General features: G+C 39.5%; 1 protein-coding gene across 1 annotated transcript in view; it reads left to right on the top strand.

The window, feature by feature from the left end:
• Positions 1 to 27,455, top strand: part of LOC104830719 (collagen alpha-1(XIX) chain-like) — a 106,371-nt gene that overhangs the window by 44,634 nt on the left and 34,282 nt on the right. Inside the window, exons 9-11 of the mRNA XM_010565831.1 lie at positions 2,160 to 2,213; positions 21,444 to 21,497; positions 26,561 to 26,605. Of these exons, the coding sequence (XP_010564133.1) occupies positions 2,160 to 2,213; positions 21,444 to 21,497; positions 26,561 to 26,605 (153 nt within the window). The remainder of the gene's footprint in view (positions 1 to 2,159; positions 2,214 to 21,443; positions 21,498 to 26,560; positions 26,606 to 27,455) is intronic.

Genomic DNA, 27,455 nt, shown 5'->3' with positions numbered 1-27,455 from the left:
TCCTTCTTTTTTTTTCCTTGTCTTTCTTTTTTCCTTGAGGCTAGAGACAAAAATATTGAATTCTCAGAACTTAACTGAGAAGTGCCATCCAGGGCCCTGGATCCAATCCATAGACTCCCTGGGTAGAGCATAAGGAGACTTAAGCACCTCGGAGTACAGTGTGCTGAGTCAGCAGCTGCTGCATGCCAGCCTAGAGGGAATGCTGAGGAAAAGCATGTATTGTAAATCCTTCCTTTACTAGGGATTAAATGTTTCATAATGGCTGTTCTGGGATATAGCAAGTACTGTTGTTATGTACTACTTGCCAATCTTACTGCTCCTTTCTTAGCTTCAGAAAGGTTAATAACTTCATTTCAGGACAGAGGTATTACATTTATGCTGAAAAGATAAAGGTACTACAGTATTCTGTCTATGAAGCTTTTTCATATTTTTGGTTTTGGTAGGGGTTTTTTGTGGTTTGGTTTGGTTTTTAAAAAGCTTTATAGCAGTGTTGTTTTCTGATACTGAATTCTGGGATACGTAGCTGATGTTATTGTACCATAACTACATTAATTAAAATCACTTTAAACCTGATGGAGAGACTTAGGTTGTAATTTAAGAAATGATTATGCACTTTACATGGGGACGGTCTCACGTAAAATGCAGGAATGGTCATCTGGATAGGAACCTGGTCTCCTTGCTCTCAGGCACGACACCAGGCTGCTGGGATGCAGTTCACTTGTCCAGTTCCTAACGTTCCTGTTGTGAACTTTGGAAGAGCTTTAGATCCCATGACCACCAGTGCACCAGCAGGCATCAGCCGTCCAGGCAAGTGGGGGTACAGGCGGGGAGCACTCACAGGCTGTGGGGGGCACAGAACATGGATGTTCTGTGGCCGAGACAAAGCCTTTCTGCTACGCTGTCGAGTTAAGTATCTCCTGTCTTATAGGTAACAGAAGAAGAGAAAAATCACTGCAGCACTGTGTGTGTATCCTATTGGGAAGATCATGAGAAACTATTTGTTACTGCAGAGTGGGTTTATTGACTAAACTGATGAACTTTGCCTAATGCCGAGAAGTTTCTGCATATGCCGAATGTCAGAATTAGGAGTTTCCAGGATCCTGCTATTTAAAAATTTACACACTTTGTGAGTTTAGAGGTCTTGGGCACTAATTCCTCAGCAGGGACTTTTGGGTTTGCAGTTTTAGATTTGGGCTCCAAACCTAAGTTTACAACCTGTTTTAGGAACCAATTATTTGTGTAAATGTGGCTCTTCTGCTTCTTAGTGCAACCCTTTCTCTCAAAGAACAATTTGATGGTTAATTCTTTTCAAACCAGTGACATTTTCTTCATAAAGAATTGGATTACTCCAAAAAAGGCTGCGGCATTTTCTGTTTGCTAGAGGATGTTCTCTTCTTGGTACAAGTAGACAAACCTAATGTTTTGTTTTGTTTTTAAATGAAGACTATAATACAGTTTCAGTTCTTTCATTATATTCCGCTAGAGTCCACCTGATTTTTATTTTAAATTTTGTAATCCTTGTACTTGACATTATTAAGCAAAATTTCTGTGTTTGATGTTTTCTTCAATCATTTTGAAGACTCGTGGTCCAATTTGCAGCTGCTGGGATCTTCCATACCTCTCCTGATCAGTTGGTCATTTGTCTCTTAAAACTAAAATTTTCTTATAGAGTGCTTACGGTTTAGGATTTGGTTTCTCGGGGCGGGGGGGGGAGGGTAAAAGACAGGGAGAGAGGAACTGAGCTGAAATAGTGTCTTTTAAAAATATTGTGGGCATGTGACTTTAAGACAAAAAAATCCTGTATTACATAGTGAGCTTCACTGTAGAACACACTCAGGCCAGTGAAAATGGACTCCTTGGTTTCACTCTGCTGTTGCAGTGAATTCCCTTAAAATCAGCAGACCTGCTTTTTATGGAAATTTGCATGTGCCAGTATTTGTCAGATGTGGGTCTTAATTGACATTATAGGTGTTTTAAAATGTATTTATTTTGTCCAATTTTAGTGTTACATATAAGGCATCCTCCTCCACAGTGGTTACATTACTAAGCACGACAAAAACAGGGTAGAAGGTGCTTTTCTGTTGAATCAGATATGACCTGAGTAGTTGTTTTTAACCTCAGAAGTCTTTAAACTTCTAACAGAATAATTTGTTTTGTAGGGTGAAATGGGCGCAAAAGGACAGGATGGCGTTGTTGGTACTCCTGGCGAAAAGGTATGTTCACGTATATTGATTTGTAATTTGACTCATGGGAAGTGTTCATTTATGTCAGTGGCTTATCTGTAATCATGTACAGAAATGGGAGGATAGAACTCTTATGTTAGAAAATTAACTTCTCTTACCTGCGCTGCCATGTTTTTGTAGCACACTGAAAAATGGTATACCAATAGTATTCTCTGCAGATGTGGTTGCTTGTTTCGTTTTTTCTGGAAGGGGAGCTATGCAGAACCAAAGGAATTCACTAGTTCCACTGTGCAGTTTGTGGTCTGCACGCCTAGAAAAGAGCTCTTATGCTCTCAACAGGCCGCTTGGTAGAGCTTGAGATAAACACCACTGACCTCTAAGCAAAGACTTGGGAACAGGCATGGGTAAGAAACATGTTAGCCTACCCGTGTAGACAAGAGGGTAAGTTTCATTTCATTTCAGGATGTTAGTGTGCAAATTAAGGCAGTTGTACATGTTTACTGAGTTTAGAGCTAGTTACCTGTATTAGAGGAAGTCTACTAGTCTAATATTTAGCATCTTCATTATAGAACACAGCCCTCATAAGACTGAGGAAACAGTGTGTTGCTGGAGTTTCTGGTCATTTGGCCTCTTGTGATTTTTTTTTTTTTTCCTTTTTTTTTTTCTTCTGTTCCATAGTAACAGTTGAAATAATAGTGGATTTTCTGCATATACATGGAAGTCAGTCAATATATAAATGAATGAAACTCTCCAGATACATGTGTTAGTTGTTTTTTTGGTTTTTTTTTTTTATTTCAGTGGTATCTTTAGCATCACAGTTTAAGTCCTCAACCCTCAATTCTGTCAGTTTAGGTTCTTTTTAATCGTATACTTCAAGTTTCTTTTCTTTCAGTGCCTTAAACAAGTAAGCCTTTTAAAGGCAGCTGTTGCTCTGAGAGGCTCAGAATTTCAGTGTTGCGCTTTATTGGTTGACATGCTGCTTTCATATGTATGCAACATTTTAGTAACGGCACAGGGTTTGGTTTAATTTGTAATTATCCAGATTTCTAAGTACTGAAAGAAGTAGAGTTTCACTTCAACTGTCAGGTTTAAAATTTGTAAGTAACAGGATACAGAATTATGAAATTATCTTTCATTTTTACTTAATATTTCTGTCTCAAATTGTGTTTTGTTAAAAATGGGAGGTAGACATATAATATTACCAAAGAGATGAGTTAATGATATTTGCTGCTGATGCTAAGTTATATGTGGTAGAAAAATGGAGAGCAGGCTGCAAAGATGGTCAAGAGACTTTGCAATGTTGAGGGACTGAATCATAGAGTGGTATGTAAAATTCAGAGGAAGTAATAGTAAAGTGATGCAGATGAAGAGGAAAACCAAAGCAAACATTATATATTTCATGTTGGACCCTGGACTAGCTATTACTGTTCAGGAAAGTGACCTTGGAATTACAGATCAATGAAAACATATGCTCACTGTTAAGCACTGGTCAAATAAACAAACGGAATTTAGGAATGATTAGGAAGAGAATAGGGAACAAAGCAAAAGCATCTTAATGTCACTGTTATTAATGAAACCGTATTGTGCTGCATCCTGAATGATGTATACGGTTCTGTTTCCCACATCTCAAAGTGGATCTGATATTACTGGAAAAGGTTCAGAGGCCCAATGCTCTTGATAGCTCCATCTTCCAATTAAGGTGTGACAATGTGGACTTCAATTTGAAAAAGACACAACTGAGATGAAATATGTCCTATTCTGTGCTCTATGCGATCAGGGATGGAACAGAAAAGGTTAATAGAGATTTATTTTTTTATTTTACTCTCCTTTTCAGTATGCAAGCTAGAGCATCAAACCTATCTGATAGCAAGTTCAAAAAGGATAGAAAGGGCTCATTCTTTCTGTTACATGACTACAGTTCGAACACTCTGCCACAGGGTTTAAACACTCTGAAAATCTATTAGAAAATTGATGGAATAAAAATCCATGGAGTGTGTTAGACAGACATTGCTGCTTGTCTGAAAATTCTTGAGCTCCAAGACACTGAAGTGTGGGAAACCCACTGTAGAAGTCTTTAAGGTTGCCTTGTTGTTATACTGTTCTGTAGGCATCCGTTGTTGCCACAGTTGTAGTCATATACTTGACTAGAGAAACCCTTGATTTGATCCAGCTAGACAGTTTTTACTTTTCTGTGCTCCCAGATGTGAATTAATGGGCAGAGTTATTATAAAACATTGTAGATTGAATGAGATTGATCTAGAATGGCGCTGTGTTTTCCCTTGGCTCTTTCTGTAGCTCCTTCTCTGATGTTATCTTTCTTTAAAATTACCAGGCTACGTTGCTTTTCCAGTACAAGTTGTTATTACAGTTTCCATGGTTAATAATGTTTGGGGGTTTTTTGCGTAGTGCCTCGCAGATTCACTGTCAGGCCAAATCCCAAAGCTCCTGTTAGTTTACGTAAGGCTCAACAGTCAGATCATATTTAATATCAAGACACTGTACTTTTCCTGAACATTATAACTCTCTTAATAAAGACTAGATAAAAGCCATACTATTGTTGCAAATTAAAAATGAACTACCATGGAATCTGAAACTGGCAAAACCAAAAGCTGATTAAAACAAAGGCAAACAAAACATTTTGTACATGCATAGCTAAATGGAGAAACTGAGATCCAGCCACCCAGGTTCTGCTAGCCAGCGTTGTCATGTCTATGCAGAATAGTACAGTGCTGTGTGGAATTATTAGCTCCTTTCTGGAGGTAGAATCACTATTTTCCTCCTGCTGTGAATGGTGTTAACATGCTCTGTCTCTTGGTTGAGGCATCAAGAGCTATGTAAATTTGTGTGCGTCTGTTATTTTTGTGCTCCTTTTCCTGGGATGTTCTAGATGCTAAAAATGTACATGGATTCAAAGACAACTGAATGAAGTAAAGGAATAAAAATACTCTAAGCACTGTTATATACAAAGGCGTCTCCTACGTTTCAGACTGTGCAATGCTGGGAGAGTGTTCTCGGGAGCTACTGCTGTTTGTTTATCCTCTTAAACTCTTCAATACGCATTATCTTTTGTTGGAGATGTTACATTTGTATGACTGGTCTGGCTATTTTTAAGTATTTCTGCACTGTATTTTTCTGAGCTTTGTGCAGATGTGCCCCCTGAGTCACTAGTTAAAAACAGGAAAAAGAACAAAGAAACGATACAATTATTTTTTTTATGTAAATGCAGTTTGAGGCTTCAGAGAGCAGAGGGGCTCTTTCTGATACACCCAAAACCTATTCACTGCAATGCTCCATTGTCCATACTTCTTTCTCTGGGGAAAGGTTTGGAGAATAAATATGTGGCAGATCTTACTCATGTTGCTATGAGTAAGCAGCAACATCAATTCATTTGACCTATTTTAGAAGTTTACCTTAGAATGAGATACACTTGGCTATCAGAAGGCCTGTTTCTGTAGAATTGATTAGCTCAAATGTATCTGACACTGTAGCAAAAACCTAAAGTTAGAATAATCCTATCCAATATACTTTATTACTTGAGAAAATCTTACCAGGAGAATCTCCCAGGAATATGCTCTGTGGTTGTATACTTAATTTTCAAGATCTGTGTAAATGGTGAGAAGCCTGTAAGGCTTCATCTATGGCCTTCATTTTCAGGGATCTAAAGTGTGAAAATAGATTGTGTACCTCACGTATCTTCTGTCTGTCTTTAAATGTGACACTTGGCCTTCTGTCATTTGTAAGACGGATTACTGCTGACAACATAATTTCCTATTCACTAAATGCTGCAGTGGTTTTGCAACAGTTGTACCGGCTACTAGGTGCAGATCTAGGTGGTGATTTCTAGGAGGCTCTTGCCATTTGAGAGGTTGGATCTGCCGTGGGCTAATACAGAGAGCAAAGTTTAAGTCTTGATGACTCTAGTGTGACATAAGAATAGCTTTAACCCACAGAAGAAAATGGATGAGTATTCAGACCGTGGTTCTGCAGTTTTTGTTGATTTTTCTTCTGCAGTTCTTGTAAGCTGCCAAAGTAAAAAATGAGGTTTCCATTGACTGGCAACACACCACAACATGCCTGTCATCTCATCTGCCTTCACAGCAAGAGCAGTCAGTGTGGCGGTGCTGATGACCGATCCAGAGAGTCAAGAATCAAATGCAGTCCCTGCGGAGCCCTACCTCAGGCCCCAAAGTCACAGTGCAGTAGGTTGTGGACACCATCACATATAGGACTCTCTATTTGATGTCTAACTACCTAGTTCTTTCATCCCTGTTCTTTTTCAGGAACCGTCTTAAGAGATATTTTTTAAATAGTAGGCCCTACTTAGGGCAACAGAAGAAATTCTTGAGAGTATCAGAGTTCTGTGGTGTTAGTTAATAGCTTGAAAAAGTAAGAGGGTAGTAGTCCTCCCTTCAAAGGAAACTCGCTTCATTTGTAGACTGCCAGAAGATAGGGAATACATTGCCGTGATCCCCTTCCTGCAATCAGGACTGACTTGCAGCTCAGCCTTCTGGGGACACATCTTCAAGATACCTGTCAAATCATGATACAAGAAGAGCTAGAATGTTGTGGTAAATCAGAATCACTATGCATGTGAGACCTTATGCCTCGGTCTTCTGGAGGTGTTCAGCAAAGTCCGTGAGGACAGAAGAAATGCATGTCAAGGGAAGCACTGTGTTAGCCTGCTTTTTGGTGATTAGCAAGTGAAATTGTCTCTGGATACACTTCTGAAGCCATTTAGTATAATTGGATTGCAGCCAGACTGCTGGCTGTATGGCCTGAGAAATTAAATCTGTCCCTGAAGCGGAGGTTTGAGGTGACTGGAGTGCTCTAAGGTGTAGGATGACAGTCGCCTGTCTGCTGCAAATCAGGCTCCGCAAGTTAAGCAACCCTGATCTAGCGGTTAGACTAACCTCATTATGACAACAAGAACTGATTGCTCTGCCATTAGGAATGGTCTTCCCACACCATTGCTGTGTGCAGGGTCACACTACTGGTGTAATCTGAGCAAGGTTGATACACCGCTGGAAAGTATTCCTATTAAAAAAGTTTGATTATTTTCCTAGTCTTCGTGTCATACTGAAATGGCGAGAGGACTCTCCTGTTGGTGAGACCCAGAGGCTTCTCCTTTACTGAGGTCGTAGTGTCTTATTACTTCCATACAGGTTGCACGTGTGCAGCTCCTTTCCATAGCACCTACTGGGGGACCGATACAGATAAGGATGGTCAGCATCCTTAATCCTATGCATTTTGTGTCGGGAGAGAACAGGGTTAGTCTCTCTGCTCTTCCAGCCCAGGAAACAATTAGACTTTGCACGAAGCATATTGTGTGTTGGATCCTCCTTTTGTAGTATCCTTCTAGGCCTTCCAAATAGTTGGACAACTTAAGGAGGTGTCCGCTTTGAACCATGACTGGAAGGTCAAATATTCCAGCCTTAAGAATGTGTTCTTAGACCTTTTCTGAGGAGAAGCGGAGGGGAACCAAAAAAACCCACCAGATCTTTTTGTTCTCATTTACAGGGAGTTCATCTGTCCCTTTCCTTTCCTGAGCTTTTTGTAAACTCGAACAAGCTGGGTTTGATTTGCCTCTGTATAGTTGAGATTTTACTGTTTCCTGCACTACTTGTGTCACTCAGCTGAATAACTCAAGTCCTTTCCTTCTCTTTGCTTCTGGGTCTATAATGCCAGGACAATGAAGCTCCAAATTAAAAGTTTATTTATGTCCTGGATGCTAGGTGATGTAGTCCTGTTTGAGGTTGGGGTTTTGGGGGGTTTGGGGGTTTTTTTTTGCTGGTCTGTTATGCCTCGGCAGTCAAGATGAACCTCTCAACTGTTTTGGCATATCACATTTTAGGGGATGGACAATCTCTGCGTACTTAAAAAGTTTAGTGGGAGAGTTCCTGGTTCTGAGAGATAGGTTGCCATCACTTTGATACAAAGTACTAAGCCTCTTGGGGAGTTAGGGCTTATGTGTATTACGGGTCCTGCTAGCCAAAAATCTCTTAAGCTTCTGAGAACATGCTGATGGCAGCAAGGCTCAAAGGACTCAAGCTGCTGAAGGTGAATAATTGGCTCTGTTCTTGACCATTCCATACTTGTCTATTTTTTTCTATTACAAAAATATTTTTTCTTCTTTCTCGGTCGCTACATTCTGAAAAATAAAACTGACGTACCCAGAAACGTAATTCAGAAAACTCAGAAGACTTACCAAACTAAACTGTTATTGTCTGTTCCCCTTTATCCGAACCTCCATAGTAATTGCTTTCTTATGGTTCATGGAATACAATTCACAGTGGTGGAGATGATGCATCTATGTTTCTTGAACTACATTTTGTGAAATACTTGTAACACCATTCACTTTTAATACTTGACTTTCAAATGGCTTACCTTTACTGTTGTAGTTTTTTTCACTAATTTTTTGCAATCTAGATTATGAACAGACATCCTAAAATACTAAATATATTGCATAAGCTTTTAAAAATACCTGGTTTTGCACAGTAAGCATGAAGAAGCAGTGAAATATTCAATAAGCTGTGCATTTACTACTGCGCTGTATGGGTGCTCCCGCAGTGTATTGAAAAAATAAACAGTTTAGACAGACTGAAAGGAGAAAGAAATGCTTATGCGAATAAAAACAATGTTTATCACTACACAACTTACATTTCTATTCCAAGTCAGACTAGAGAAAAAAAACTGAGTGTACATTTCAAGAGCTCTACCAACTGTTTGCGTGCTATTTGTACTTCAAGAGTCATGAAAATGAGACTGGCTTTACGTGAAACTGTGTAGTAGGTATCTGTAAAAGGATTGTTCCTTCTTTTGTTCACTTGCATGTATTTGTGATGATAGCCCAACAAAGTGTACATGAACTAACATATTTTGTGAGCTTGAAGATAATTGAACTAGAATATATAATGCTGTTTGTGGTGGTGTTTTTCTCATTTACCTCTATGAGATGGTTATTTGTAACTTTGTTTTCTCAAGTCCATTTTCAGTGTGCTGTCTTCAGTCTTAATTGACTCTGAAACCTAACCTGATGATTTTTATTCTTGTTAAATTTGATTACCCTTTTGTAATAGGGTTCTCTTTATATTTGGTACAGGTAAGGAAATTATTAGTAAAATGGTTCCCAGAACGTGATACAGATAACATTTGTGGTATGTGGCCTGCATCAAAACAGCATGTTAACGCTTCCTGAACAGCCTAGTTTGCATTGCCTGGTGGGAAGAGTGGTACCTGAGAAAATGAGTTCGAAAACTGCTGCATTATAAGATTTTTTTTTTTTTTTTTTTAGAGGACATTGAATTCAGAAGCTCAATATAAAACATGGCTTAGAAATGTCCAGTGCTTTGTTTTCCAACATGATTTAAATATATCTACATTATCTTATACATTAACTTAAAATTTTGGAAAAAAATTATAAATGACATGCTAGTATAGCATGTGACTTCAAATTACTTTCAGAGATGCTTTTAATACCCGTCTCCATACTGAGTTACTCCAGGGTCAGGTCTTCAGGGCCAGCTATGTCATAAAATGCACAACCGGAAACTTGTTAAAAGTACATCCAAATCAAATTGCGTTATCATGAAGATCCTTGTGACCATAGACCTGCTTTCCCCATTGCTCCAGCTAGACTATGGAAACTCGGTCTAGAAATTTCCAAGGCTTATTTGACTTTGCAGAAGAGCCATGGATATATGGCCTATTATGCCAGTTCAGCATATGCTCCTGGAGCATCAATCACTCATGCAAATACACAAATCTGAGGAGACATTGGTGTTGAGCTTACGGTAATGCAGTCTTTTCCTTGCAGCTGTCTCGAAAGATCTCTGGACACAGTGCCTTCCACATTTCATGTGCTGTACAGATCCTTGACAGGGGTCAGGATGTTTCCGAAGTAGCTCATCAGCATCTCTGAGAAAGCTTCCAAAAATGCATGTGGAGCACTGGATAGGTACTGCTTAAAGCCATCTTACTCAGTTTGTCTGTCTTTCATTCAGTGCCATCCAATTTCTGAGCTCCTGGCGTTGCTGATCAGCTATATTTCAATATTTTTAGATCAGGTATGGGCATAAATTGTGCAAGTTATGCAGCTTTTGAAAAATCCTTGTAGTGCTTTACTCTGGAGTCTCCCACAGAGATAAAAAGAGTATGATCACTAATATAGGAAAAAGTATTTGACATCAGAAAGCTTTTCAAAGTAGGAGAATTATGAGCTGTAAGAATGTAAAGCTGAAACAACATTTTAATAGGAAATATGGTGCAAATTTTTAAAAACTAATTTTTTATGGGTAAACAACTTAATAGATTAGCCTCAAAAAAGACAGACAGTGGTTTTCCAATGGGAAACTTTATTACCACTAAGTTTAAAGCCTTGGGTTTGAGAATTGCTGGCCATTGGAAATTAGGCAGTTGGACACCATCTATTACAGCAACAACTTTGATATGAGTTTTGTATTCTTTTTTGTTGTTGTTTTCAGTGATATCATTATAATTAACGCACATCTGATTTTAAGAGATGGATGTATATGAAAACAGTAGCTCTCAATCACTTTCTGATGTATAAATGTGCTTTCTAAAAACCTTACTGGGCAAATACACTTCAGACCATTATGTTTTCCAAAACTTGTTTCATTGCTTCAGCATGTATAGTTCTTGCTTGCTTGCTCTCGCTCTCTCCTTAGTGTTACAAGGAAGTGTTTTGAATAGCCTTTGATCATAAATTTGATTCCAGAGAGCTGTCTGCTGTGCTGACTTATTTTTGCCTTATTAGGTGATTTTTGCAGTTCACAACTCCAGGAACTGTTGAGCTCCCTGGTTTTTCAATTCCTAAAGCTAAACGACAGCAGTTCAGTTCGGTTCTCAATCGAAAGCTCCGTGGAATCAAATTACCTTGCGTGCAGTGACACTGCTTGGGTGTTATTTCCATTCTGGAGGGAACAGTGCTAGTGACCACTGTAGGTTGTGTAGCTGTTGGTGAGCAGAGACTTCATTTTTTTATTAAAGAATTGTTGCTTTTTGAGGAAAAAAGAAATTATGCTTCAGTCTGTCAGCTAACCCATTTGAGGAAAGTCGTGGCATTGTCTTCTGTCCTCTTGTGGTTTCTCTCAAAATCAGATTAGCGCAATTGAGTAGAACAAAAGCTCAAATGTGTTTTGGGAGCCAGACGCTAATGCTTGTATTGCTCAGCATCAAAGCCGTGGGCTCCTTCAGGCGAGTGACACTGGTGAGATAAGAGCCGGGGTGGAAGGGTATACCCTCTGGTATTTGCAAAGAAACGGCAATAACCAGCAGAACGTGGCTGGTCACGGGGGCCTGGCGTGCAGCGGCCGCTATTGTGATGTGAGGTGTGGCCAAAGAAACCAGAGGTCACCGTCCATTTTATAGGGGTCTGGGCTGCTGGGAGCAAAACTGAGGGTGGCACGCTGCCATGCAGGACAGGCTTTTGTTAGCGTGTTGTGTAACGTGGAAGTAAAAAATAATGTGGCTGTGAAATAATGCAGTCATTAAATGCAGCTCTTTGTTCCCTAATCAGAGAGTCATGAATACTCTAGCTGTGAGCCTGCCTGGCTCTGGGATTCTTAACTGTGTTTGAAAAGCCTCAGTCAGGACCTACGGACTTCGAAAGGGCAGGGGGAGGCTTGAGGATTCTTCTTCAATTGTTCGTGAATTATATTGATTGGGTTCTTTCTGTGAGGTTTCTGTGGCACACAGATTTTTTTTTTTATTTTTTTTTTCTCCTTTAGTTGTGAGGGCTAGAGACCGCAGGTTTTGAAACTAATATTCTGAGCTTTTCACATCTCATCAGAAAGTAGGGCTTTAAGAAACATACACATTATTACAAGACTTGGCGTTATAAAAGTTAGCAGCAGCATGTTGCAGGAGATGGACTAATTGGGGAGGAAGAAACTTTCTCACTGTACTGCAGCATTGTACAGCTTGTCTGACATGTTTTGCTTAGTTTTGTTTGTCGTCTTTTGAGGAATTAGGTGTTGGATTTCACCAAATACTAGATTTTGGAGCTGATGAATCATTGATCTATATTAGGATAATTATGGATAACTTAACGTTACTGTACTTCATTTAATTTATATGTAACAATAGTTTCTCCCTGGCTAACAACTTCTATTACAAGTAGTGCAAGAGATTTTAAAAAAAAATTTTTAGCTTCATGCAGTGGAAAATTTATACGTAGTACAAATTGTACAGAGGTTATAGATAATACTGTTGGCTGCTGTGACTTGTGACCTATTAACTATTAACTCTTCTTTGCCCTTTTTTGGTGGGTGAGTTTTATTAGTCATAGAATTATTTAAATAAATCCAGCTCAAATGTGCTTTTTCAATGTCAATGAATATACTTCTTCCAAAAAAACCTTAAAAATTATAATGTAGGTTTTATATTCCAAATTCCATGTAAATTGCTTTTCTTAATTCGTAGACACTAAGTTCTTGGACATAAAAACTGCTTTTTATTCATAAAGTAAAATCATTCATAGCACTGTGAAACAGAATGTGGGGGTTTTTTTTAATTCCCACTGCTAGCCAGTATTTATCAACACCTAAGATCCATACTGCATGTTTCAAGTCTGAATCGATTAAATCAATGTGACACGCTGAGGCTGGGCCAAGTCTTGTCTAATCAGCAGTCAGCACTGTTGCTCTGGCATGAGGCTCCCAAAAATAGAAACACAAGAAGTCAAACAAGTAAGTGGAAGGGCACTAAAAGAAAAAGTGCTGCTAATTCCACTGTTGACTTTCTGTCTAATGGATTCTTGTTCCCAGGCCACGCTAAGTAAAGCAACTGGCGCAGGGTGTGTTTCTGCAGATGGCTCAGCAGTGACACACGCGGCCCAGCTGGTTGACAGGTGTTTGATTTGTATTTAACAAGTACCTCACACAAGCCAGATTTTTTTCTTTTTTTTTTCTTTTTTTTCTTGTTTTACAGATACTGAGAAGCTAGTCAGCTGATGCTTTTTCTTCAGAATTAATATTCCTTTCACTGTGCTCCCTTGTTGTTGTGAATGGCAGTTCTGATTTTCCCTTACAAATGAAGATACTATAGTTTTAGTTTGTAATAAGACAGACACTAAATAGGAGCAATTAATCCATAGTTAACTTTATTTAATAGTTGTAAGCTGTAACCTTTACATGTGGAAGATGCACAACACTTTATTTATAGCTATTGACAATAAGATCTCAAGAAATGTTTATTTAGCTGTCCATATCTTAGAATGAAAATTCTCTTAGAGAGTATGCATGGAAGGAGAATGCCAGACTTCTGAGGTATAGCTGTTAAACTCTGTGTTCGTGTGTCTTCCCATAACATGAGAAGGTCTTGGGACTTTCTTGTACAGTGTAGCACAAGCCTGGAGTAAAAGAAATTCCCTGCCCAGAGGAGCATACGGTATTGATAGAGACGCACCCAAGGCTGCGAGGGAAGAGCGAAAGTGCTTAACAGATGAGAATAAATAGTGTACAATGCTATTCCTTACTGATTTTCTTGTAAGCTACATAACAGCACACTGCGTAATGGGAGAGAGATTGTCTCAATGGTGGCCTGTTTATTTAATTCCACTTTGGGGGTTTTGTTTTGTTTTAATAACTCTGAGTGGAAGAAATTATGATCTTTGTGGCATTTGTTAGTCAGTGCGTGATAGCAACTCTGCTGGCAAAACCAGCAGTGGAAATAGTAAACTATCAGGATGCTCTTACAAATCATCTTTGATTAATGTGAACTTTCAGGGTCTTAGCTGGTGGGATGTGTAATGTCATGGTGACTATGGCCACTTTGTCTTCCCTTGCCCCATTTCTTCATACTTTAGTCTGAGCATTTTTCTTTTCTGGTATCAAGCCCATGAGATGGAAGAAGGTGAGACTTCAGGAACTGTTAACAAAAATGCGTCACTCTTTGCAGTGACAGGCTTATAATGTCAGTGTTGTAAAATAGCCAGAAGAAATGCCGCCCTGTAGAATATAGTGTACTGGCAGTACTTCTGCTGAACCTTGGAAGAATGAGAAAGGAATGCAGTTGGAGAAATGGCTGTCAGAGCAGTGTTGATTCTCTAAATAAACATTGGGGTTTAGTGAGAGGATGATTAAAAACTCATGCAGAGAGAGCCTGTGTCCCTTGCATAGTGGACTAGCTTCTTTCTGTCAGGCATCCCAGATGTGGGATATGGAGTAGACTAGTAAGCCTCAAAGAGGTTAAGCAAAGGGCCTGAAAGGAAAAGTTACAACCCTACTAAGCTGAGATGTTGCTGTTCCCCACAAGGCTGCTCAGAATTTATAGTCATGGGGTACACCTGGAGGGTTAACTTCAGGGAGCAGTTCCTGGGGCTCCTGTGCTGATGGTAGATCCGCTGACCCCCAATTCATGGGTGGGGAACTGTCTGTTGGAGTCCTAGATACACGGTCCGTGTATCCTCTTCATCCAAACGCTAGCCCGTCTCTAAAAGACATCAAATGTCAGAAAGCATTGGTTTTGAAGTGAGGAGATATATTTCCTGGGAAAGCCTTAAACTTCCGAGTGTAAATGGAGACATGGAAACTGTATCTTGAACTGCTCTATTTATCAGTAGTTGATAGGAGGTTTGCAGCTACACAGGCACACCAACAATATGGTATTTCAGAAAAAGTACTCATCTGAGCTAGTTCCTAGATTAGAAATTCCAGTCTATATGTGGTCTATTTATTGTTGATTCACCATAAATCCTTGCTTTGCTACTGGTTTTTTCATTTCATATCTGTGTGGCTAGACATTAGACTTAATAGTGTTTAATGGTCTGTGGGACAGATCTTTGTTAGTGTAAACTGACATCTGTACCAGCTAAGAAAGTGCCTCCTGAATCTTCAGGTTATGGAAATGGATGATGATGATGATAATAATAATAATTCCTGGACTAAAAATGCCTCTGACATCTGAGAGGTTGACCAATGCTGTTTACCTTCCTAATATATACTTAGGGTTCCAATTATTATGGTGAATATAATGGTCATAATATATTTTATTATTTTGAAAAGACCTCGGCAATTCATTAATATTGGATAATGCTTTTTAATTTATATTTAACATTACTGCATTTCAAATAGTATTTTAGCAAGGCTAATTAGATGACTTTCCAGTTCTGTTGAAACTTTAATAGGATTTAGATTCGCTTTAACACCACGTTATGGTTGGGTTAACAATAAATCAATAGGTGGTGTGTAAGTCAGGCAATGTTTCTTTCGAGAGGTCTACTGTAAGGGAAAAAACATAGTTATAAAAATCTGTCAGTTGTCCATGAGTATAAGATTACTTCAAAATTTTTCCTACTGTGTTGCTTCAGATGATAGAAGTATCCAACTGGCTAGGCTTAATTTTCTAAACTGTTCATCCATAAGACATTATGAATCTTTGAGAACCTTTTGCAGCCAGAAGCCTATTTGCCAATTGCAAGTACTCTACAGTAAGCATTCTCATGGTTTTTGTTTGCATTTTCTTTACACTATGTATCATGTTCTAGGTCAAAGGAACTGGATTGTTTTCAAGCCCATGTTTAATTCATGTCTGCACTGCATTTTCAAATAACAATCTAAAAAAAAAAAAAATTAACATTATCCATTTTTATGTAGTATAGTGTGCTTCTTACCCATCTTACCTAAGGAATGTATCTGGGTGGTGGGCCATTAAAAAAAGCTGTTAGTTGAGTCATTTGACTCAGGCTGAAAAGTAGAGGAAAAAATTGCAAAGGCCCTCAGGCTCTAGGACACAGTGAGGCAAAATGAGGAGAAGTGGTCCTGTTCCACTGCTCTTCCACATTGCCTAGAACTTGCCCCTGGCTTGTAAAGCTCCATCGTTCCGGGCCCTGAGTGGCTAACGAGTTTCCTGTCACAACCGAGGAACTACACCCAGAGTACCCAAGGTCCTGGTTATGTGCTGATAATACCTTCTGCCTTCATTTTTCTCCTCTGTTTGGTGTTTAGTTCCTTGCAGTCCAGTTCTGTTCTGTTTGAAATCAGTGGCATTTAGGGGTGGTGACTGGAAATGTGCCTTTGGCTTGGGGAAGAGTGGCTGGAAAGCTGCCTGGTGGAAAAGGACCTGGGGGTGCTGGTCCACAGCCGGCTGAACATGAGCCAGCCGTGTGCCCAGGTGGCCAAGGCGGCCAATGGCATCCTGGCCTGTATCAGAAATAGTGTGGCCAGCAGGAGCCGGGAGGTGGTTGTTCCCCCGTAGTGGGCACTGGTGAGGCCGCACCTCGAGCCCTGTGTTCAGTTTTGGGCCCCTCACTACAGGAAAGACATGGAGGTGCTGGAGCGTGTCCAGAGAAGAGCAACGAAGCTGGTGAGGGGCCTGGAGCACAGTGGGGACAGCAAGTCTTGTGGGGAACAGCTGAGGGAACTGGGGTGGTTTAGTCTGGAGAAAAGGAGGCTGAGGGGAGACCTGATCATTCCCTAAAACTACCTGGAAGGAGGTTGTAGTGAGGTGGGTGCTGGTCTCTTCTATCAGTAAAAAGTGATAGGATGAGAGGAAATGGCCTCAAGTTGTGGCAGGGGAGGTTTAGATTGGAGAGTAGAAAAAATTTCTTCACCAAAAGGGTTGCCAAGCATTGGAACAGGCTGCCCAGGGAAGTGGTGGAGTCACCATCCCTGGAGGTATTTAAAGGCATGTAGATGTGGCACTTAGGGACATGGTTTAGTGGTGGACTTGGTAGTGTTAGGTTTACAGTTGGACTTGATGGTCTTAAAGGTCTTTGCCAACCTAAGTGTTTCTATGGTTTTGTGATTCTGTGATTGTTGATGAAGAAGGTCAAGAAGGCGGCAATTGTCACTTCTTCAAGGACATGCGATAATGGTGAATACCACTTTTATTTGCCAAATGCAGAAAGAACACCTACTGGCAGCAGAGGCTCTGCTTCTGCTGATACTTTTTTTGACTGTATAAAAACCACTCCTTGGCATCTATCATAAAGGCTTCAGTCAGTTCGTTACCAGTTTTCAAAAGAAAAAAGGAAAAAAAAGCAATATGCTGGCCTGTAGTTATGCATGAAAATGAATTGAGTGATCCTTTCATCTTGGGTTTTTCAGAACAACTTCTCTGACTTCTCAAGTTGTGTGAAAATAATTTGTGGGAGCAAAATATAGAAACAGACTTTTGACTCATGCACTTTATTTGTGAAATATGGGTGCTTTATGTATTTGAATATAGAAATTGTGCAAGTTGCGTGCTTTTTAAGACATGCTAATAGCAAAAAAGGAAACAATGCCAACTAAAGAGAATGCAGGCTGGAGTAAGGAGCCCTGTGGCCATATTCTCTGAAGCTCCGAGCTGCCTCTGGCTGCTGATTCATTAGTTTGCATGCAAAGCACCAAAACCTAAATTTTCAAGTGTTGTTTAATTTGGAGTGTATTAACGCCTAGTTGCCTGAACAGATGGGTGAGTCAGAGCTGTCCCAAAGGCGGGTATCAGGAAGGGTTGGGAATGAGGAAAAATTGATGCCTCCTGAACTCCGATTATGTTATGAGGTGCAAATGAGAACAGTAGGGTTATTCTAATTTGCCTTTCTCCTGAGCAGCTACATAAAAAAGCCACAGGAGCCCTGATTACTAGGACACAATGACACAAGAATCCTCTGACCAGCCCTCACCCACTTGGCCAAACCGTGGCGTACCTGCTCTGCGGGGGCTGCTGTGGAAGCAGGACAGAGCAAAGGAAACAAACCATTTACCTGTCACAAGCACTTTTTCATCAAGTCTTTTTTTAAGGGAGGATCTTATGCTTGCTCACATGGGTCAAGTTTGTATCAAGGAGGACTGAGCAAGTACTCAGGGAATACTGGTAGTTCAGCAGTAACCAAGTGGGAACAAAAGGATCAGTAGATGCAGTGAAACCAAAATGTCGTAACGTTTAACAGAAACTTCCTGACGTGACTAATCCAGGAGATTCACGGGGCGAGTCTTAGTAAATATCAGCTGAATATATTTTCATGTGATTAATATTCTGTCAGGTGGTCCTAACCATAAACAGGAGCCTGTTTAAAGAAACAAGGAAATATTCCAGCAGGCTAAGGAAGGTGTCATATAATGGAGTATAATTGGTGTGGGATTTTTATTCGTTAAAGGCGAAACTCTGGCTCCGCTGGTGGCTCTGGACTGGCTCGGTACGTGCTCCACAGGGGAGGATGCTGCTCAAGTCCCCTGACAGTACATTGTTGAACATTCCGCTCCATTTCTGCAATGCTAAAAATAGTTGTCCTCATTTTAAAACACCGGGCTATTAGATTATTCCAAGGGTCTGGCATACTCAGAGTAATGGAAGGCACGTATCCATAAATTATCAAAACAGTAAGTAGTGTCTGACTGTGCTGATTTTACTTCTAACAAGATGAGTTTCCTTGCTAATAACCCTGGAGTACCAAGCCTATTCTGTAAATCAAGCTCCTGGCAGTGCCCCAGTAAATTTAAAAATAAAAGGAAAAATGTTTGGTTTTCATATTGAGGACGGAGAAGCATCTGACTGCTGCTTGGTGGTTTTCTGGCTTTTTTTTTTTTTTTTTTTTAAATTTTTCAGAATCATATCTGCAAAATGCTTAAAGTATTTTACAGTAATTGTTTCTTTTTCCCAGCCTTGAAGAGACTCTCACAAAGTTCCACCATGTGTGCCATTATAAATCATGTTAATGCCAGAAATGTTCCAAATAGCAAAACGCATTCCAATTGATTGATATAAGTTTCTCTCAACTCTTTTTTTTTTTTTAATTAGTGATTAGTTAATGTGATGCCTAATTCATTTTTGGCACCATATTGTTTGGTAGTACAAGTAACCAGTGCACTTAATAAAGTTCACATACTTGTATGTTAAGATAGCCTCTCCTTTTATTTTTTTTTTTAATATCTTTTTTAATGTGAAAGTCTCCTATTTAGGGGGAAAAAATAGCTAATTGTAGAAGTCAAGGTATAAAAATTAATGTAAATGCATTCTAAGGAACTTGCCGAGTACACAGATACAAAGCATCTTATTCTATCTTGAAAACCTTTAGGTATAAACTGAATTTCTAATTTTATAGGGTGTTGCAGTGCTATTACAAACTGCAAAATCAATAAATGATAAATACATTAAGAACCATGATTATAAATACACTGCACGTTTCCGAAGTAGTTAAAGCAACCACAACGTTAATAATTTTAGATTTAATAAGAATCAGTATTGATGTAGGAGGTTATTTCTGCATTGTTGTGTTGAAGGGATAATAATTTGTAGAACACTGATTAAACAGCGCAAGGCAAAACATCTATGACTTGTCTCCACAAAAAAACCAGTGAATGTGTGTGTGTGTGTGTGTTTTTTCTAGTTTACAGTGATCCAATATAGCAGGCAAGATGAAGTATTAGTATCTGGTAACTATTAGATTATGAAGAGTTTTTCTGAATTCACACTGCAAATCTGGAGAAAATGAAGGACTAAGTATTACTTGTACTGATTAATTAGAATTTTTCCCCAGCACGCTAGCATCTATTTTTACAGAGAGGAGCTGGAAGGAAGATGTTGCAAACTGTGCCATGAGTGGAGTTAGAAATATGCCATTTTAACAAGCTATTTTAAGCTGTATTTTAATTGTTGTGTATCATGAGTGCTTTGTATTTATTTGCTTAATTACTTGTATCATTTTGATGAGTAATTGTTCTTTTATTGGCTCTTTCTGTTGTTAAGAGAGACTGGAGTTTTTCCTTTGTCTCTGTTCTTTTTTTTGCATCTGTGCGGCATTTGTCTTCTGCTTGGCTTGGACTCAAATGAGTGAGCTTTCAAAACTTTCTTTTGTTGCTGAATTCTGGCTTGGCTAGAAAACTGAATTGGATGGTGTGCAAATTACTAGGGCAAACTTCTGTCAAGGAATTAAGAGCCATGAATGGAATGGAGAAAGCATTTGATTTTAGATTCCTTTAATAAGTCTCCTAAACTCTCACCTGAAGTCATATGAGCACGGATGAATTCTTCTAACAGAACTTAGCTCGGTAACTTTAGATTTAAGACCAAAATTAACATACTTCATGGTGGCATGTTTCATGAATCTGTAAATGGACGGTGGTTCTTAGCTTTGAGTGGCAGAGCCTGGTTCTCACTAGGTCTGTAATTGTTTAACACGCTTTGCTAAGAAGGAATGGAAAAAGAAACTGCTGCAATATTTTGTATTTTAATTCTAAATGAGATATTACTAGTTTTTTAACTGTACCTTTGCCTTGGAAAGCCCTATATTAAATGCAGGATTGAGTTGTCTGTAGCTTTCAACTGAGAGCTATTGATGTATTTTTTTTTTCTTTTGCTCAACTAGTCCTTATTCAGATATTGAAGATGAAGTTTACCGTGTTATGCAGCTTGGATGGTTACCTTTTAAAAACATTTTTTATTAACAAGGTGCTTCTTTGTACTTATGCTCAGTTGGTGAGCATAACTTTTAAGCATCTGGTTTCTTGAATGGAATTTACAAACCCAAATCAGATTCTTAATTTTCATGGGCAGTGCAAGGAGAAAATAATTTGGGGGGCAGGGGGTGATGAACAGTCAACGTACAGGTGGCTTTTTTGCTCTTTTAAAACATGGGGTAGACGAGGCAGTAATTTAGCAACTTACACAGAAAATTCACTTAGGAAGTAGGAGCAACAGATTTTGTCTGCCTGGTTGCACAGGACCAAGAACTGCATTTCTTCCTGCTGAGTAGGTTGGGACTCCTCTAGAGATGGGGGGAAGATCTGAAACTCCCCTTTGAGCAGAGCCTAGAAATGAAACCAGCAGTCAGCTTCGTACGTACTACTCCCTGTGGGACCTAATGGTTTAAGTGTAGATCCCTGTGGGCTCAAGCACCTAATAGGTATTAGGGAGAGAGTGGGGGCTGTGGCACCCTTGTTGGGATTTTTAGGTACTTGGCTAGTATGCAAGTGTCTTCTGAAGTATTTTTTTCTGAATCAGGGCCTGAAATAAAACTTTAAAAAGATTTTCACGTGAACCAAACTCTCTAATCTTTTTTGTTGTCCAGTTGTCTGAAGGAATCTACAGCTATATCTGCTGCATAATTAGATAACCTTTAATTGTTAATTGCCTAGTATTTTGAAAGTGAAATGTATTTTAACCGAATAGAAGACAACAGACAAACAACCCTAGAAATCAATTTAGCTGTTCTGTAGTAAATGAATGAGAAGCAATACATGTCTAGATGTCTGTTTCTCTGAATTTAGCTCAGTCACGAGTTAGGTCTGTAAAATGATGGCTATGTACATTTTGTTTCAGGGGGAAGTTGGCTTAGTAGGTGCTCCTGGCATGCCTGGTCTTACTGGTTCCAAGGTAAAAAAACCAAACCAAACCAACCAGTCTCATTTTATGTATTTTCATTCTCAACATCCTTTTTGCTAGCTGTCCAATATGTACATAAATCGTACTTGAATTACATATTCACTTTCTGAGTTGTGTGATGTGACAGAAGAACTTTACTATTAGCTTCTCTTTCAAAAGAGAAAGGGCATGTGGTACGGTGGCACAAACCTGCCCATCAGTATTATTTTGCAATAAGAGCAGTCGCCTAAGTCTCAGAACTGTGCAGATCTTACCAGCCACAAGATAGCAGATTCAAGAATTTGAAATTTGAGTCTCATTGTCTCAGCAAAATGAGATGAGGGATGGCACTGCTTCTTCCACTCTTCCATTTTGATCTTTTGCTCCTCTCCAGAGGTGGAATATTGTAGGAAGGCCAGAACTTGCAAAAAGAGACATCTGTATTATAGGCCTTGCCGGTAATATTTGTTGAAGTTGCCTGACTCTTTTCATGGTCAGATTTTGTTTTGTGTTAATTGCAGCTGTGTTTAACAAGTATTTGGAATGAAATCTTAATGTCACATGTGTCTGTCCAGCTAATTCCTTTTAGAAAATTATAGGGGAAATAGTTCTGCTGCTTCCACAAATTAAGGGACTACACAAAAATAATCATTATTTTGTTCATATTAAAATTTCAAGAAAGTGTTCTGCAGCATGACCTTGATGCAAAGGGCTGATTTGTGTATCTTTAGGGCGGATGCTTCCTGTAATATAGCACGAAGGGAAGGAAGGAACTTATTTTCTGCAGATGAGGTAGCCAGCATTGAGTTCCACAACATGCTTACCACAATCTATCAATTTGTATGTTCAAAGCCAGGATCTCATTGACTTGTACTGCAGGAGTCTTTAAAACACAGAAAATCAGATCACCAATCCTGCAGTGAGTATCAAGACGAGCAGTGATTGTCCATGAAAAAGCTTGTGTGAAATATTTTGCCTAATTTAATGTGAGAATTCTGCCACAGAAAGGAGAATTTAAGTCAGTCATAAATGTCTTATTTTGCAACTTTCACGTTTTTATTTCTGCAACATTCAAATTCTTTGAAGTAACTTACCAGTGGCTACCATTGTTATATTTTTTAATGCTGTCAGGTGGAAATTGCATAAACTTCTTTCTCTGCACTTTCTGTTGACTGTATTTCTTATTTTCTTTAATTGGAAATAATTTTTTAAAAATTCAAATATGTGCAAAAAATCTGGACACTTAGACTGTATTTCTGAAAAAGAAGAAACTTGTTAATCACCCCATACATTGCTACAGGCAGAGAACTGACTGGCTGAGCAGCAGCATTGCTGAACAGGACCTGGAGGTAGACATGAGGCTGAATTACGAGCCAACAGTGTTCTCCTATTGGGAATAAAGTGAACCACATATTGGACTATATTAGTAGAACTGCAGCTGGCAGATCAGGGGAAGATATTTTCCCTCCTTTGCTTGGTGGTGCTGCATCTGGTGTGCTGCATCATGTTTGAGGGGTCTTCGTCTTCCACCCTCACTTATTCAAGAGATGTGGAGAAACCAGAGAGGGTCTAGCAGGTAGCTAGTGTATGCTCAGGGAACTAGAAAAGAAGACCTTTGAGGAGACTTTCAAGGAGCTACGTTTGTTGAGCATGGCAAAGAGGCCAAGGAGTGATTGAGACTGTCCTAAGGCCTAAGGAGCCCAGCTGGTTGATCTTCAAGGACAGCTTCCTAAAATCCTAAGAACAGCCCATGCTGATGTGCAGGGAGTTGAGCGAGTATAGCAGAAGGCCAGCATGGATGAACAAGGAGCTCCTGGCTGAGCTCAGATGCAAAAAGAAAGTAAACAGTGGAAGCTGGGGTGAGCTACCCAGTAGGAATATAGCAACATTGCCAGAGCATGTGTTAAGTGCATTCGTAGCAAAAACAAGGCTGAAGAAAATGTCCCCTACCCCATTAAGCAGTGGGTCAACATGGAAAAGGATGAGAGTACTCGATGCCTTTTTTGCCTTGGTTTTCACTAACAAAGTTTGCCCTCAGGCCTTCGAGGTTACTTAACCCTCCTCACAGAGTGTGTGAGAATGAACCATTGCCCACTGAAGGAGAAGAGAGTGTTAAGGAGCACTTGAGCTACTTGGACATTTGCAAGATACCAAAACGTATGCATGCAGGGGTGCTGGGAGAGCTGGCTGGTGTCACTGCAAGGCTGCCCTCTCTCATTATCAAAAGATCATGATGACTAGGGGGAGGTCTCTGGTGACTGGAAACAGGCAAACATCACGTTCATCTTCATGAAGGATCCAGGGAACTGCAGGCCAGTCAGCCTCACCTCTTTCCCTGGAAATATTGTATAGCAAATCCTGGAAGGCATTTCTAGACACATGAAGGTGACTGGGAACAGCTAGTATGGATTCACCAAGAACAAATCATGCCTGACCAGCATGATTGCCTACTCTGATAAGATGACTGTGTGGATTAGGAGAGAGCAGTAGATGTTGTATACCTTGACTTCAGTCGGGTTTTTGGTGCAGTCTCCAGTCATAACATTGTAGTCAAATCTGTGAGATATGGACTGGATAAATGGACAATAAGGTGGGTGGAAGATTGGTTGGCTTGTTGGACTTAGAGGTGCAATAGCTGCTATGCAGTCCAACTGCTACCTAGTAACTAGTGTCATCCCCCATGGGGTGATACTGGGGCCAGTATTATTTAGTGTCTTTATTAATATCCTTGATGATGGGATTCTCAGCAAGTTCATGGATGTTATCAGATGTGGGGAAGTAGTCAGTGCACTGGAAGGTAGGGCAGGAATGATATTCAGTGGGACTTCAACATGCTGGAGAAATGAGCTAATGCAGAACTCATGAAGTGTTAAGCAAAGGCAAACGTGAGGTCCTGCCTCTGGGAAGGAATAGTCTCATGCGACAGTACAGGTTAGGTGCCAAATTGCTAGAAAGCAACTCTACAGAAAAGGAGTTGGGGGTCCTGCTGGGTGCCCTTGCGGTGGAGGCGGCCAACTGCATCTTGGGCTGCTTTAGACCATGGCCAGCAGATCAGGAGGAGTGATTGGCACTTGTGAGACCGCATCTGGAGTTCTGTGTCCAGTTTGGAGCTCCCCAGGAGAGGACAAAGAGCAGCTCATTGGAACGAGCCCAGTGGAGGCCCACCAAGATGGCCAGGGGCTTGGAGCCCATGATGTATGGGGGAGGCTGAGGGAGCTGGGCCTGTTCAGCCTTAAGATGAGATGATTTGGAAGGGAGGTGTGGAGGAGCCAGAGCCAGACTCTTGTCAGAGGTGTACAGTGAAAGGACAAGAGGCAATGGACACAAGCTACAACCAGAGAAATTTTGACCCTGTCTAAGAATCATTTTTATATAATGAATTGGGAGTTGAGTAAAGACAGGATATGTAGTCTCACAAATAGGAAAGCTAAATGAAGAAAACACTTGGCTTTCAGGAATTTGTCAAAAATGAATGTTAGCTGTGTTGTATGTCCAACAGCTGGAGAAGAATGGGAATTGCAGAATCATAGAAAACCCAGGTTGGAAGGGACCTCAGAAGATCATCTGGTCCAACCTTTCATGAGAAAGGGAAATTAGATAAGCAGAACAGAAGTTGCATACATTCAGAAATTATTTCAGTAGTTAACCGCTCATTTTTCGGTGAGGACGTACAGAAGGTTATTTCGCTAGATCCCATTTTCCGTGCTTTGCCTTGGGTGTGCTTCTAAAATTGAACCCTAAGCTATTGATTGCATGAGTCACCCAGCCAAAAGAAACAAACAAAAAGCAGCCACTGTAGGCTGAGTCCAAATAGTCCAGAACTATTTGATAATCTATACATCTGCACATCTCCAAAGCTTCGAATTTAATTCCCAGATGTGTAGTACATGAATGCTATATGAGTTGAAAGATTTGACAAAATGCTGCTAGAAATTTTGCAAGTTGTAGCCTGCTGTTCTAGTTAACCTCACTTAAACTTTAGACTTCTATGTAAGGAAATGACACTTTTTGAAGGGTGAAAGAATGTTTAGACGTTGCTCATTCTAATTTTTTGAAAGTAATTTAGGAAACACTATATGCTTTACTTTGGAAATTTTCTAGTCTTTTCATCTTTAGACCTGTAAAAATCATGTGTGTTGTACTGAGGCAGTGAGACTGAATTCTAGAGACTGGCAAAGACATGCAAACCATCTCCTGCTAGATGATTTGAGGGAGACAGAGAATGTTTGGAGGTTTTTTATTAGGTAGTTTTTGTGCTACAAGTATATAATTTTGGCTGTGTGTCTGCTGTACGTCTCACAAAACATACAAGTATATATTAATAAAGATCTAAAGCGGGTGTTAGTCTTGTCATACTATAGCCAGGCAGCAGGCTATTTGACGAAGACATTAACATAGTAAGATTGTACATTAAGATCTTTTTCTGAGCTATAAATTATCAGATTGGAGCTGGAAGAGCATTATGATAGGTCTTTTTATTGAAAGATCATCCAATAAAGAATTCAATCTGCTGAAATAAGCTGAGTTAAAATTAATATTTCAAAACTCACCCCTTCTGTTTTTTGGTTTGGTTTGGGTTTTTTTTTTTAATAATTGGGTAATTGGATGTGGTTTTCAAAGTGAAAGGAATAAGGGTTTTTTTCAGTAAATTGTATCTGTATGTTTTTCTCAATTGTTTTGTGTTTTGGAGGCCTTCACAGCTGACTAGTCATATTTAAAAATTAAAATGAAAGTATTAATAGGAATAAATGTATTAAAACTGGTTCTGCAGAAGAACAGCAGTACTGTAATGAGCAGGTTTGGCATCAATGAATAGTTCTGAATTGTTAAAGCCAAGAAGATCCCTTACGCTGAATGGAAAAATGATTGACTACTGTTAATCAACAAAACTGTGGAAACCCATGTCATTTTTTTGTAGAGGTTTCACACCTTTTTGCATGAGAGACAATCATTATTCAAATGATTTCTTCTGGTTTAATCCCATAATAAAAATTCAGTGCAATAAAGCTATTTTAAAGAATGCAATTATTTGAAAATGTTTGTATTTGAGATTTTTATTTTATTTTGTGTTCTAGGGTGAACGTGGCTTTGCGGGTAGTAAAGGTGAAGAAGGTGAAAAGGTAAATTATTCTGTCCGTGTTACTTATTTTTTGGGTTTAACGATTTGATATATCGCCAACCAAGTTGAGCTTCATTTGGAAGGTCTTCCTTAACTCTTTCATGAATAAAATTCTTGGTTTTGCTATGTAAATGATTCCTGAAATGCTTAAGAACAAGGAGGTTTTTGTGCATGTGTATCAGTGTCATCAGTGCTTCTTTCAGACATACTTTTTTTTAAAGAAAAGATTTAATAATGAAGCCTAGCAGAACCATAACCACTGGACTCCAGTAGTGTTTACTGCTATCTTATTTCTATGGTAACTAGTGAGTGTATATTTATACAGTATGAAATGTATGATGAGATGATGTGTAGGTATTTATAGTACTTAATTACTGCTTTTATACATTACAAATGCACTTATGTAGAAACTTATTGCGTTGGTCGTAACTACTAAATGTTTTACACACTTCTTTCCTAAGAACATAAGTTTACTGCAGTAGCAAAATCTAACAGTTGCTACAGCGTAACTGACCACCAATTTAAAAGGGTTAATTTTCATTTATATGCTTCTGTGTACCTATGCAGTAGTTAACATGAATTTTGTCTCCTGTACGCATCTGACTCGGAGTGAATTGACTTCACAGCCAGTGGCCAAGCTGAATGCAGGTGCATTTATCTCTTCCTCAGACTGGAAGTTCAGTCCCTTTGCCTGATGGACTGGCGTGTTGCCCTAAGGACGTTCTTAATCTCCCGACAGCTATAAAACATTTCTGAGTGTAAATTCCAGGAGCAGCCTTTCCTTGTTCTTTACCAGTGGGTATCAGAAATGGAGCTTGAAGCAGTTTGTCCTAATTGCAGATGCTCTGCAG

The sequence above is a fragment of the Haliaeetus leucocephalus genome, unplaced genomic scaffold (genome assembly GCF_000737465.1).
Source record: "Haliaeetus leucocephalus isolate CR32 unplaced genomic scaffold, Haliaeetus_leucocephalus-4.0 Scaffold195, whole genome shotgun sequence".
NCBI classification, from domain to species: domain Eukaryota; kingdom Metazoa; phylum Chordata; class Aves; order Accipitriformes; family Accipitridae; genus Haliaeetus; species Haliaeetus leucocephalus.
The sequence above is the reverse complement of the archived record's forward strand: the minus strand, read 5'-3'. Positions and strand labels throughout refer to the sequence as shown.